This window comes from Balaenoptera ricei, chromosome 18 (genome assembly GCF_028023285.1).
Source record: "Balaenoptera ricei isolate mBalRic1 chromosome 18, mBalRic1.hap2, whole genome shotgun sequence".
Taxonomy (NCBI): Eukaryota; Metazoa; Chordata; class Mammalia; order Artiodactyla; family Balaenopteridae; genus Balaenoptera; species Balaenoptera ricei.
In genome coordinates this window covers 12,098,742-12,111,854 of record NC_082656.1, presented here as the reverse complement: position 1 = coordinate 12,111,854, position 13,113 = coordinate 12,098,742, and the positions used below count along the sequence as shown (strand labels likewise).

The following is a 13,113-nucleotide window of genomic DNA, read 5'->3' as shown; positions in this document are numbered from 1 at the left end:
TTGCCATCTCGTGGCAGAATGTAGAGCTAGAGACTATTTTTGGGAAAATGCTATAATAAATTTAATGCAGAGAGTTTCAATCCATTTTCTAACTACAGGGAAACTGAAAGAAATAAAAAAGGCCTCACTGCACACTTTGCATTACTGTTTTATTAAGAGACCTCAAAAAACCCCTAAATTGTTAGACTGCTGATAAATTTTTGCTAATTAAGTGTTTAATGTTTGTTATAAGTAGCAAAGAGTTATTTATAAATGTAGACATTTCAGCTATAGATTTCATTTTATATAGCATCATTGCATATGCAGAACTTTTAGAATTTTTTATTTTTAAGTCTTATAGAACAATATACAAATATCGTAGCTTGGCCTTAAGGATCTATAGTAATCATATGGATGATTTATTCAAGTCTTAAGTATTTGATCAAGTCAAAGCATTTTAATGAGAAAGTTTGACTTACAGTGATGTTTCCAGCTACATTTTAGGCAAAAACTGGGAACTGACCCAATAGGAATAGCTCTTATAATGGTATTATTGCATTGTTACTAAGGGTTTTTTTTAAAAAAATAAGTTAATCATGCCAGTGATTTTACGTGATTCTTTCTGCTTTAATCGTCAGGCCTGGTGCTTAGTGATCGTATGGATGAGTGACAGGTGAATGAGAGGGTGGATTAGATAAGAGAGTGAGTGAATGGTGATACTTCACATAATAGAGGACAGACCCACCGTGACAAGCCCTAGTCATTTCTCAATTCATCTATTACGTTGAGGACTTACGTTGGCCACAGACTAAAACTCTCTGAGTAGGGGGAGAGATTACAGTGCTTCCCCAGCTGCACTTATGCATGGAACCATTTTGTGTGTGTGTGTGTGTGGGTGAGAGTGCCATGATAGTTTATGACAAAAGGGAACCTTTTGCTTTAAAAAAAACAAACAAACCCATAAATGGTCTGAGATCAACTGCTTTCAGTTTACATGAGTCACCACTAGATGGCAAGCTTGTACCCTCGGCAGCAAAAATCATCAGTGGCAGCCTGTTTTTTGCAGGGAGCTGGGAGGGTCTTTTTTAAAATGTATATGCAGATGCCTCCTTCTTAGGAAAATTAAAGTCTTTATGGCAAAAAATAACTTACATCACTAGTTTTTATTAGATTCCAGAAATAAACACAGTAATTTTCTTGAGATATAAAAATTTCTGTTCAAAAAGCTTTTTGCTTCCAAAATCCTTAATACTGTCTGGGAGAAAGCAGTTTCTCAGGGTTACTGCTTCTCTTGGTCAGAAATTTTCTTTTAGCAACTCTCTGTCGAGGTGTTCGTGCCTGTTCCTCGCTGCCCATCAAAATGGCATGTGCAGCTAATGACCCTCATTTTCATGAAATGGGTTGAATCTAGTAATAAATTATCTTGTTTTCCCCCAAGTGATGACCATAGGTTGGCTCCGGCTCTTCTTAGTTTCCACTTCAAGCCAACACTGAGCTCACCAGATCATGGATTTCCTTCTGTCTTAATCCCATGACCCTTAATCCCCAAATAAACCCATTTTGTGATAAGATCACTAACTACACTGGTAGATAAGGACAGTGCCACAGATGGAGTGCTAGAGGTTGTAAAAAAAACACAGTTGAGTAGATTTGTAGTCAGTCCACTGCATGATGAACTTGAGCCACCAAGAGTGTTGATGAACGGGTTGGGGATCACCCTAAGGAGGGAGCTGTGGATCTCACAGGAGTCTGTCACTAGCCCCGCCCTAATCAGCATTGCCAGTGAGCCGAGATGAAGATGTATTCTATATATCAAATGACAGACTTGAGATCCAAAACTATCTTTGGCTCCATAAAGGCCCCAAATCAGTAAGATGAAATTTAACACGAGATAAACATAAATCTCTATAGACTAAGTTGGTTTTGGTATAGTTGTTTCAAGGACCATTGCAGAAAAACAGTGATGGGAAAATTTGGCCCAGTTTAAAGGCTATTCACTGACCATAAGTTCACTGTGAGTCTTAGTGTAACACAACTGCCAAAAATACCAATGTGCCCTTAGACTCCTTTCACTGAAAGAGTGTCGCCATCAAGAGAGTCCCTGCCCTGCTTATACCACGTGACAGCAGGTGGGAGGGACCCAAACACATCACATCAGGGGCCTGGGTTCAGCCCAGAGAAGGGACGGTGAGAGTGGAACAGATTGGCCCTCATCGAAAGCTGCCAGATGTAAGACGGGAGAACGTTTTTGTGCTGTGTATGTGAGCACTAAACTCAAACTAAAGAGAAGACATTAATGACAGATTTGAGGTTGACATAAGGAAAAACTTTCTAACAATTACACCTGTTTGAAAAGTCAGTGGCTTTTATTCAGGTCACTTGTAGTCATTGAAAATGTCCAAGCAGAAACGGAATGATCGTTTTTCATAGGTGTTTAGAAAAAAATTCCTTCTCTCTGAATTTGGTTAAAAGTTGAGGGAAAATAGAAGAAAAAGAACATTTTCCCCAAACATGATTTAATAGACTAATATGCCAGTTACTGTACTAAGCATTCACTGAGGGCCGTTCTCCAAGGATCTGTGATTCCATCGGGGGAAGAAGACAGGAAGTAAAAGTGTAGTGTGTCCCCAGGATTGATCAGCATCTGTCTGCTCCACTAGCCATTTCTTCTGTCATTTAGGACTTGAGTAGTATCATTCACTTCATTTTTTTTTTTAACATCTTTATTGGAGTATAATTGCTTTACAATGGTGTGTTCATTCACTTCATTTTAAAATGACATGGCCTTACTGGACTAGCAAAGATTAATAATAATGATATACTGGGTTGGCAAATTTATGGGGATACCAATCACCTCATACGAATCAGTGCAAGATTAGCTTGATGGAACCTTTCTGAAAGGTAGTTTGGTAATATGTAACTAAAGCCTTAAATAATGTGTACCCTGTGACCAAGTAACTCTACTTCTAAAAATGTAACCTAAAGAAAAAATATCAGATATATATACATACATAGGGATGGTCATCTCAGTGTTTTTTTGGTATGGAAAGAAAAAAATATATATTTAGAAACAACTCACGTCAGGGCACTGATTTTTTAAATAATGACATGATATGGAGGCAGGCGGACATCCTGGTTAGAATCATGGACTTGGACATGCCCGAGCTTAAGTTCTGGCTCTGCCACTTATTAGCTGTGTAACATTTGTCAAGCTACGTAACATCTCTGATCCTCAATTTTTTTATCTGCAAAATAGCAGTAATATTACTTAATTGTATTGTTGTGAAGATCAAATGGGATATTGAGCATGAAGTCCTCAACAGGAGGCCTGGCAGGGGCTCAATAAACGGCAGTGGTAGTAGTTTGGGGGATTATTATTATTATGGTGCATCCATACAATGGAATATCCAGCAGCCACTGAAAATCATGATGTAAATATATGCTTATTCACTTGGGCAAACGTTCAGGATATATTGTCCAGTGAAAAAAGAAAAACAGGAAAGAGAGAGAAAGAAAGCTCTTGGAAGTTTATACCCCAAAGGTTAACAATGGTTATTTTTAGGTGTCAAGATTATGGGTGAGTTTAATTCCTTTCTTTCTGTAATTATCTGTCTTTTCTAACTTTCCTACAGTGACGTATTGGATATTACTTGTGTGACAAAAATGTAACAGTTTTTAAGAATTGCAGTGACATTGAGTTCCCACAATTTTAACAAAATCCTGGGATGTACAATTACTACAGAATCCAGAATGTGCGTGTTTTGTGCATCTCACTGCAGCTGCATAGAACTCCTTTCTAGATAGTTTCAAGACTGTTTTAAAGGAGGGATGAGAATCAGGTTTCCGGGAGTTTCTATTCACTTCTCCATCTTCCCAGATATCTCTAGGGTAACACTTTGAAAAGCTATTTTATTTTTTCTTCTAATGTTGTTGCCCCTCTTCTGACTTCTGTACAGCTTTTATTATTTTTATTATTTCATTTAATTTTTTGTTTCATAAAGGTTTTACATGTGGGTATAAAATGAATTTGGTTCTTTTTTTTTTTTTTTTGAATTTGGTTCTTTTAAGAGTTAATTTTTTTTCCAGGAGGTTTAATTCAAAGTATGGAGACTATAAAGTGCATTTTGCAAAATAATTCCCTGCATAAATGTTGTTACACTTCACTTCTTAAAGATTAAAGGTTAAATTTAATCCACTGGTTTTAGGAAACATCATAAAGGCCAAACACCTTGGCTAGAAGGAAATCAATGTCTTTTTTTAAAAGATACCATATTTGTTAAAAAGTAAATTCACTTTTTTTTCATGGCTTTGTCAATGTCATGCCAGTTTTGTTAAATTCTATTTGGTGAAATAATTTTTAGTACCTCCTGAGATCCTCTGTGAAAACTATTTCAGTGGTTACTAACGATTCATTAGCCAGCATTTCAACAGGGTTTTCCTTGAATTCATACTATCATTGAGAATTGTGTTTGTTCCAACACATCTGTTATATTAGTCAGCTCTTAGTTCTCTATTATGGGAATCTCAGAAACCATTTGACTGGGTTCACGTTATCTGTGAATTTTCACATTATTTTATGGCCACCGGCTGCATTTTATGACTATATTAAATCTTTTATTTTTTCAAATAACTTTTTCAGATGGTCTCAGTTTCTCATCCAAGGGAAATCAGGCATATGCCCAAACATCTACTGTTCAGCAAGCTACAGCCACTACGAAACCCCAAATAAACGAAAAAGAAACAAAAATAAAACTCTTCTTTAAAAAAGAAAATTCCTGTGTGAAATACCAGTGTGCCAAAAACCTATGTACCTGACCTTTCACTAAATCTATTCTTGGTAGGACATGCCTTCAGCTTTTAATTGGAACCTTTTTCATAATTGTTGCCATTTAACACATTTAGTCTGTCAAATCATGGGATGTCTTTATAGCCATATAATAAACCCTAGAGAACAACTTTTCTGACTGTAGCCATCTGCAGTGATCACAAGAGTAGCTTACAAAATACTGACAGTCTTTATGGTAATAGGATACATATGGCAGCCCACAATTACGTGTAGCTGCATTCAATTAGTGTTGTACAATTACCCAGTTTTATTGCTTAGTTAAAACAGTGAAAGCACTACATACTGGGTAATTTGCACTAATCTCCGTCTCTTTAATAGCCCCTCGTTGTTTAAAACGTGGGGGGAGCATCTACAGTATTTAAAGGGCGTGGGATGAACATAAAATTGTATCTCATGTTGTGAATACGCTTTGACTGGCAATTAACGTACCCCACCTCACGTGTGGCGCATGTGTTATGGAGGCTTTAAAATACAGTCACAGCAGAAAAGTTCTTCTTACACCAGAACCCCACTTGCCCGGTCGGCCTGTCCAAGCTTATACTTGCAGCCTGTTAAGGTTCTTTCTGAAAGAAGGTCAGGATGAGGAGACAAGCTAAGGAAGTCGATTCAGAGAGTGGGAGAAGGCAAAGGACTCTGTGTTTTGGATGCGAATGTGTTAGAAGCTTTTCCGACTCCTAAGGTTTAATTAAAAACTTAGTTCAAAGTGAATTTATAGCTGCCATTTGGGAAAATACTTTCTGGAGACGGTTTTGTGAGTATGTGTGTGTGCGTTCACGCGCACGTTTGAAACACATATATTCAGCAATCTGTGATTTTTAACAAAGTTTTAATTACATTTTTAAACGGCCTCAATCCTGCCCCTCTGTAAATGGCTTGGGAAGAAATAAGAGTGAGCGCACTTGAGGCGGCAGCAGGCACTCTGGGGAGTCCACTTGTGAGGTGGGCCCATGGCAGCACTTAGGAAAGGCGCTCTCCCAGGGGAGGAGAGGAAACACTACAATATATTCTTCTGTATCCTTCTCCCCAAGTGTTGACAGAGAAAAACCCAAAGCAACCTTGTTTCCTGCCCCGCCTGACGGTAAGTAAGTTAAACAGAATTCCAAATGAGGGGCCTGGGCATTTATTCACCTGCAAAAACATTTTGCTGAAGCATTTCAAATGTACTTGGGTCTAGAAATGTTTTCAATTATGTGGATTAGGCCTTTGTCTCTTAGCTCTTAACTGTCTCTCATAAGCATCACTTTAACCTCTTTATATGTTCATGAAAATTCTACTCTATGGTTTTCAAAGCAAAAAAAAAAAGGGATATGTAGAAGTGATTAAAGAGAGATGAAAAGAACATTAAAATGATAGATTCTACATATTTCATTTAAATGATGCTGGTTTATTTTAAGAGAATTATTACTGTTAAATAATCTTCATTTTCTTTACTTTAGGTAAGTTTTTAGTGCTTTTTTTCTTAGTTATTGAAACTTTGAACTTTATTGCTCAGCTATATTAAATATAACTGGCACATGGCTATATGTAAGGTGGAATTCCTATTAAAATGTAGATGCTTAAAAAGAAGGCCTTTGGTACATGGAGGAGAATTACGTGGTCATATTCTGAACTAAAATGTGACTTATGACTGCATCTGCCAATATGTGCTTTTATCCAACTTTGGAATAGAGTTGGGTGATTATGGATAGTATGTTTAGAAAAAAAGCCACAGAATCTCTGTATAAATGGAGCTGTGTAATTTGAAATCTGCACCACCTCACAAAACATGCACCATGAACGTTTGGACCTAACAGAACATCAAAGCAAGAGGTTATTCTGCATTTTAGAAAGGTTATTGGTAACAAAATGGAATTAGGGAAGTAAACAATTCTGCTCTGTCTGGGAAATAAACTAGATGATCTGCTAGGTATTTCCAGCTCAGATTTCTTTTCATGAAAAACATTTGCTTGTCTTTTGAATGGCCTGAATGGCTGACATGCTAAGACTACAATTTAGGGATTTCTTTTGCCTGAGAGCATTTAGACTGGGGAGGATATTGTGTTTTGTAGCTCTGAGGCCTCAAAGTCCATGACTCGAACTTGTTTATGCTGACCAGAGCTGGATGGCTGCTTTATTAAACTGGGGAGGACAGTGTCCATCTCAGAGGACAACTGGGCAAAGCCACATCTGGGGGGGACATACAGCTGTCCTTGCCCTAACAACCCAGGTGCAGGTGGCCCTGAAAGCCTCTGGATACCTGCCCGAGGGCAGCCCAGACTTGATCGTGGTTGAGCCCTCAGGGAGAGGACTCCATGTTCTGAATGTGGAGAAAATGTAAACAAATATTTTCTGCCCAGAAATGACACAGTCTCTCCAGAGAAGAGGATCTGACTGCCTTTTTTCTGCCAAAACAGTTAGATCCAAATGATCATTGCTGATACTGCAGCTTAGCTGGCCAAACATCTGCACTCGATGCTGCAGTGAACTGAAAAGTGAAATCTACTTTTTCCAAAGGAAGGCAGACATGGTGTGTGAACGGTAGCGGTGCTCCTAATGTGTGGAGATGTGCCTTGCTGTGCGTGAGGTTCAAACTGCTGTAGCAAGTACAGATGATCATAGCGCGATAACAGGAGAAAATGCAGGCCTCGACTGGCTGGATGGATTATTTTGACGTACGTGGAAAACTTCGCCATTTCCTTGAGGCATCTCCTGGCGACTGCCTTTTACTGTGGCTCTCTTTTCTGTGTCTGTTGATTCCAGTGGAGGGCTCTGAATTAGAATTCTGAATGCCCTTTGATCTTTTCTTTGAAATAATAGACGTTGTTTGGCATACGTTTTAGAACAGATCCATTTGGTTTGATCGTGGGCTAGAATTAAAGCAGTTTAAATACTTGCCTATGGTCACATGCATCCTTTTCTTGATTTGTTGGGTGAAAGACTAGAGATTTTTACTGCCTTAATAAGGAGACCTGGACAGAATGCTGACTCTGCACCTGATAAATCTTCCCAAATTGCCACAGGTGAAATGAAATGTTAATATCCCTTTCAATTATTAATAAAAAAATGTAAATAGATCTTGTTGGAAAAGTGGGGCACTGAAAAGAAGGTATTTTAATAGACGTGTGGATTTTTTGTTCAATTTACTAAAGAATTGCATTTTTAAAGCTTCTGATATATTAAAATGAAGAGGTCATTATTTTCATAAATTGGAGATTTTACACTAGAAACTTGCTGTATTTCATTGTATTCTGCAAATCAATTTGAATTGTAGCAAACATCGAACACAGATAAGCAAAAGGAAGAAAAATCTCCTATAATCTTACTACCCAGAGACAGACACACCAATATGATGTTCTTCCAGACATTTTTCTTTGTACATATTTTTTTCTTTAATAGACATTTTATGCAAACCAGTCTGAAGTCTGTCCTCACTTCCCAAACTTGATTCATTTCAATAAATGTAAACCCACGTCACCATTGTAATGGTCATGTAGGCTCCCATTGTATGAACATACCGTAATTTATTTAACAAATTTCCATTTGCGGGTTCTTCACCATGTTTTCAATTCTGCAGTAATATAAAGATGTTCTTGTATGTATATCCTTGCATAATTGCCTGATTTTTTATTTTATAATAAATACAGGTAAAAAATTAATATACCAAAACCTCAATTAAATAGAGTCAGGAGACCAGAAGGAGCGTTCTCACTCCCTGTGATCATAGCAGAGCCCAACAGGAAGAAGAAAGACTCCTCTTCTTTCCTGGCAAGAACTCAACCCATGAAAAGCCATGGACGCCTTGTTTTCTACAACCCTCCCAACTTCCTTTTCCTCTTTGTAAATGCATCTGCCTCCCTTGCCATGTGGGGACTTGGACATGACTTGCCATGGGTGCAGACCCCGAATTGCAATTCTGTGCTGATCCCGAATAAGCCCATCTCTGCTGGAGAAACATCTGGCAGTCTATTTGTTTTAGATCAACATATATTAAATTTAAACCACAGTGTCCTTCATTTCTTCAGGAAAGAACTTTTGAGCTCTTGGTTTTAAGGCAATTTCACCTTTTACTTTTACTTTAGGTGTACGAACACCAAGACGGCAGCAAATCGCTGAAGCTGGGAGACTTTGGACTGGCCACCATTGTAGACGGCCCCCTGTACACCGTGTGTGGCACCCCGACATATGTGGCCCCTGAAATCATTGCAGAGACTGGGTAAACACTTCTTGTGTATTTACTGCAGTACTGTGCTTGCAAAATAGCTAGTTGGCTTCAAGGATGGAAGAAATAGGAGTGTTCTGTCCCATCCAGACAGAACTAGTTATCAGATATTTTTCACTTTTTTTTTTTTTTTTTTTGACTTGAAAGTGGGAGCCATTTTCTCTGTTTTCCCCATCAAGTTGCCAGTTACTACAATGTTGTTTAAAGTTTCCTTTTGGCCTTTGTTAAAGGTAGAATGGCAGTTATTAACCCCTTAGTAAAAAATGTTTGGACTAACAGAGAAACATACAGTGATGGTAATTAACTAGCTATTGGGGAAAAAAGAAACAGACATTGCTGTGAGCAGTGAGTACAGTCTACTGCGGTTACTTCTCTCAGCTGTCCTTATTCTCCAGTTCCGGTCCCATTTTGGTCCTCTTGGCAGTCCACTGATTATCTGTGGAGTGCAGATACCCTCAGGCATCTGAGGGCCACTGGGAATTGGCTGGTTTCTGAGTGCAGCCGACACAGATGAATGAAAATCTCTAGAATGGGGGGAGATTGTGGGGTGGCCTAATGCTTACTAAGGACCTACTACTATATGCCAGGCTCCTTTACTTAATCCTTACTCTTCCAGTAGATGATATGATTCCCATTTTGCATCTGAATAAATTCAGTCTCTGATGATTGACTTACAAGCTCATGACTAGATAGTAGCTGAGTCAGCATTTGAACTCAGGTCTAGGTGAGTAAAAGGCTCTTTCAGTAAAGAGCCCCATTTCTTGCCAAGGATCATCAGCAGGGTTCTGAAGCACTGTCCTTAAACAGAAGGTTGGGGGAAGGGTGGGCCAGCAAGGAGAGACAGCCTGACTATTTCTTCCCATTAGTGGCACCAACCCAAACCTAACAATCTAGGTAGTATCTTCCACTGTGACAGGTGGAGATAGTTTTTCTGCTTGTACCATAGACCAGAAAGGCAGAAATACAGAACAGATGAGAGGAGAAATCCCCAGCGTGAGATGAGAGGTAATGAGCACTTTTTTGTTCATCAAATCTGAGTCAGTTGCGGGCCCACAATCTATGCCCGTGCCTGCCCTTCCTCGAGGCAGTGCCGTTATCTCTGGTGGGCGCTCTGACGGCCTGCTGCGAAGGAGTGGTGTGGGGTAGAAGGAGGATTTGGTTCGGCTCTTGAAAACCTTGGCTGGAACTCAGCTGTGCCACTAATTGTGAGATCTTGAGCAAAATTATTTACCCTCTGAACCTTGGGCTTCTCTTCTTTAAAATAGGCAGTAATATTTATCCTGGACAAATTACAGAGTTGTCGGGAAAACAAAATCAGATAATGTATGTCAGTGCTTTATAAATTGGAAAATGTCTTATGTGTAATTATTATTTCTAAAATTCAGGAGTGAAATAGTCTCAGGGGTCCATCTCTATCTGAAAATTGATATGACTATAATAAACATTTTTGCTGAAACCCTTCACTTACTGATATTTAGGTAGGAAGGTAGGCATTTTTATTTTTAGTCATGTGCCTTAGATAGTCTTTTTTTTTATTCTTTTCTTGAATTCTGTTAAGCCAGTGGGTTGTAGTTTAGTGTTTGTTGTGGGTTTTTAAAATTTTTGTTTGGTTTGGGTTTTGGTTTATGATAGAAGAGTCATTTATTTTACCATGCCCCATAATTTGTCCTGACCTGACTTTGCTAACTCTGACATCACTTACTTCTTCAGATATGGCCTCAAGGTGGACATCTGGGCAGCTGGTGTGATCACTTACATCCTGCTCTGTGGATTCCCTCCATTCCGTGGGTATGGGCAGCGGTCTTTTATTCAGCACCAACAAAGCATTTCTCCCTTCTCTGAATGATCCATTCGGCCTCCCCGCACAAAGGAGCCTACAGCTGGAAAAGAACATAAGAACTTGTTGTTTTTTCCATGTCGTGCACGCTAATTTACATGCCTTCCATAAATCTTCCTCATATAATTTAAAAACTCATTCTTTCTTAATTTGCCAAAACAGTTCCATACTGACATTTTGAATTGCTTAGAAACACACATTTTATACATTTGCGGGGAAAGGAGGGGCTTCAGTGCATAAGAATGAAAAGATACACCCTGAGCTGGCGTTTTCCTGCTGTTTATTCCTCGTTGTTGTCCTTCATCTAAACAGAAGCGGGGATGACCAGGAGGTGCTTTTTGATCAGATTTTGATGGGGCAAGTGGACTTCCCTTCTCCATACTGGGATAACGTTTCTGATTCTGCAAAGGTAGGTTTCCAGTGCCTTCCTCTTCCTTATAGCCTGTGTCTCAGTGGAATTATTGATTCTGAATCAAAGAAACAAATGATATCGTAAATATGATTTCTGTATGCATTTTAGTCGTAATTACTAACTTTCCCAAGAGCTCACGTTCAAAAAGTCATCTGTCCATAGCCATCCCAACTCATCAACTGCTTCTGCTTCCCTGGCTTATCCCTCCCTGTGGTCACTCCAGCTGTATTGCTGTAGCCTCTAGTTATGCCCTGCCCACACCTGGCTTGAGCCCACCTCAGACTTCTGTATAGCTTATTGCTTCACCTCTCTCGGGTCTTGACTTAATGTCATCTTCTCAGTGAAGCTTTCCCAGACCCTGTTTCCAATTGCAGCTCTTAACCCCTACCTGGCTGACCTTATCATCCTTTGCTTTATTTTTCTCCATAACACTTACACTCTATGTCCATCTGGTATACCATCTAACTACCTCTCTGTATCTGTCTACTTATATAGATAGATATAGATAGGTGGATATATTGTATTTATGTAGTTTATTTTCTAACTCTCCTCACTAGGGTGTAATTTCTATCAAGACAAGGATTTTTGTCTATTGTATTCATTGCTGTATCATCAGTGCCTAAATAGTGACCGGCAACTAACTGATGCTCAATGTATATTGAATGAATGAATGAATAAATGAATGAGTGAATTAAACAGTTAATCAGTTAAAGTGGAGAAAGCACAGCATGGGTTAAGATGATCAAGAAAGACATCATGGGGAAGCTATGATGTAATTTGGACCTTGAAAGACAGCCAGGATTTAGAGGCAGAGGGGAACAAAGCGTATGGTTTTTGTCCCATTAAACCAAAAGATCAATCTCTAAGAAAACTGTAAAAATCTCACACAGAGACATTAGTAGATCCTGAAATAAAAAATGAAAACTTTTAAATTGATCCCTTAAAACTATGTCTCCAAGCATTGACTTAAATTTTTGGAAAACTGATGTTGAGAACTAATTATCTTTTGATTATTCAATATACATGCCTTTCCTTCTGCTGTGTCCTGAGTATGAGTTCAATTTAAAATCTGACTCCTTAGGCCTGGCCACTTTCCATGGAAAATGATGCATATTGGGCCCAAATCTCTCATTTTCTTCAACTGTCCAGGAATCTACCTCTAGCCATAGGAAAATGTGGGGAATTGAGAGAAGTGTCAGAGAAAAGCCACAAAGGTAAAAGGAGATGGGATGATATAGCCACAGAAGTGGGGCTGGAGGTGTTTTCACCTGTGAGCAGACAGTTCAGGAACCTGTCCCAAGTCTCAGTGCTGTCACTTCATAACTCAAGGGCTCGAAGTCACTGACAGATAGGACTATCTCCTGCACCGCCATGGCGCCTGCAGAGAGCATCACACATAGTAGTTGCTTTAATTGAGTCCTGGCCCAAGTTAGAAAGTGAAGGTAGAATCTCTACATCATTGGAAATAAATCTTCCCCGTCACGGAGTGGCACTTAGAGCCTACGCATATGAGGGACCAGGTAACACACACCTAACCTTTCTGTTACACGGGAACTTCTAATCCAAAGTAGACAGATGTCTGACGGACTCATCATTAAAGCCAAAGCTGTGCTTTTCTGGTGCAAATAAATTTGAGCTCATGGGGGAGATTAATTAATTTCAGAACCATTTAATCATTTGCTTCATAATGGTTCTATTTTACTTTTATTGATTGATCTGGAAATTTTTGAAGCATTTTTAACAGATGTCCTCTGAATTCTTCGGCTACTAAAGAATAGTTTCTATTTTACCAACTAGCTGTTGGCAATTCTGTATGTCTTTCCTCATTCCTTTCTTTCAAA

General features: G+C 38.9%; 1 protein-coding gene across 2 annotated transcripts in view; it reads left to right on the top strand.

The window, feature by feature from the left end:
- DCLK1 (doublecortin like kinase 1) overlaps positions 1 to 13,113 on the top strand; it is a 328,932-nt gene that overhangs the window by 283,326 nt on the left and 32,493 nt on the right. For both annotated transcript variants that reach the window (XM_059902575.1, XM_059902574.1), the window contains exons 12-14: positions 8,884 to 9,017; positions 10,734 to 10,811; positions 11,173 to 11,269. In XM_059902575.1, the coding sequence (XP_059758558.1) occupies positions 8,884 to 9,017; positions 10,734 to 10,811; positions 11,173 to 11,269 (309 nt within the window). The remainder of the gene's footprint in view (positions 1 to 8,883; positions 9,018 to 10,733; positions 10,812 to 11,172; positions 11,270 to 13,113) is intronic.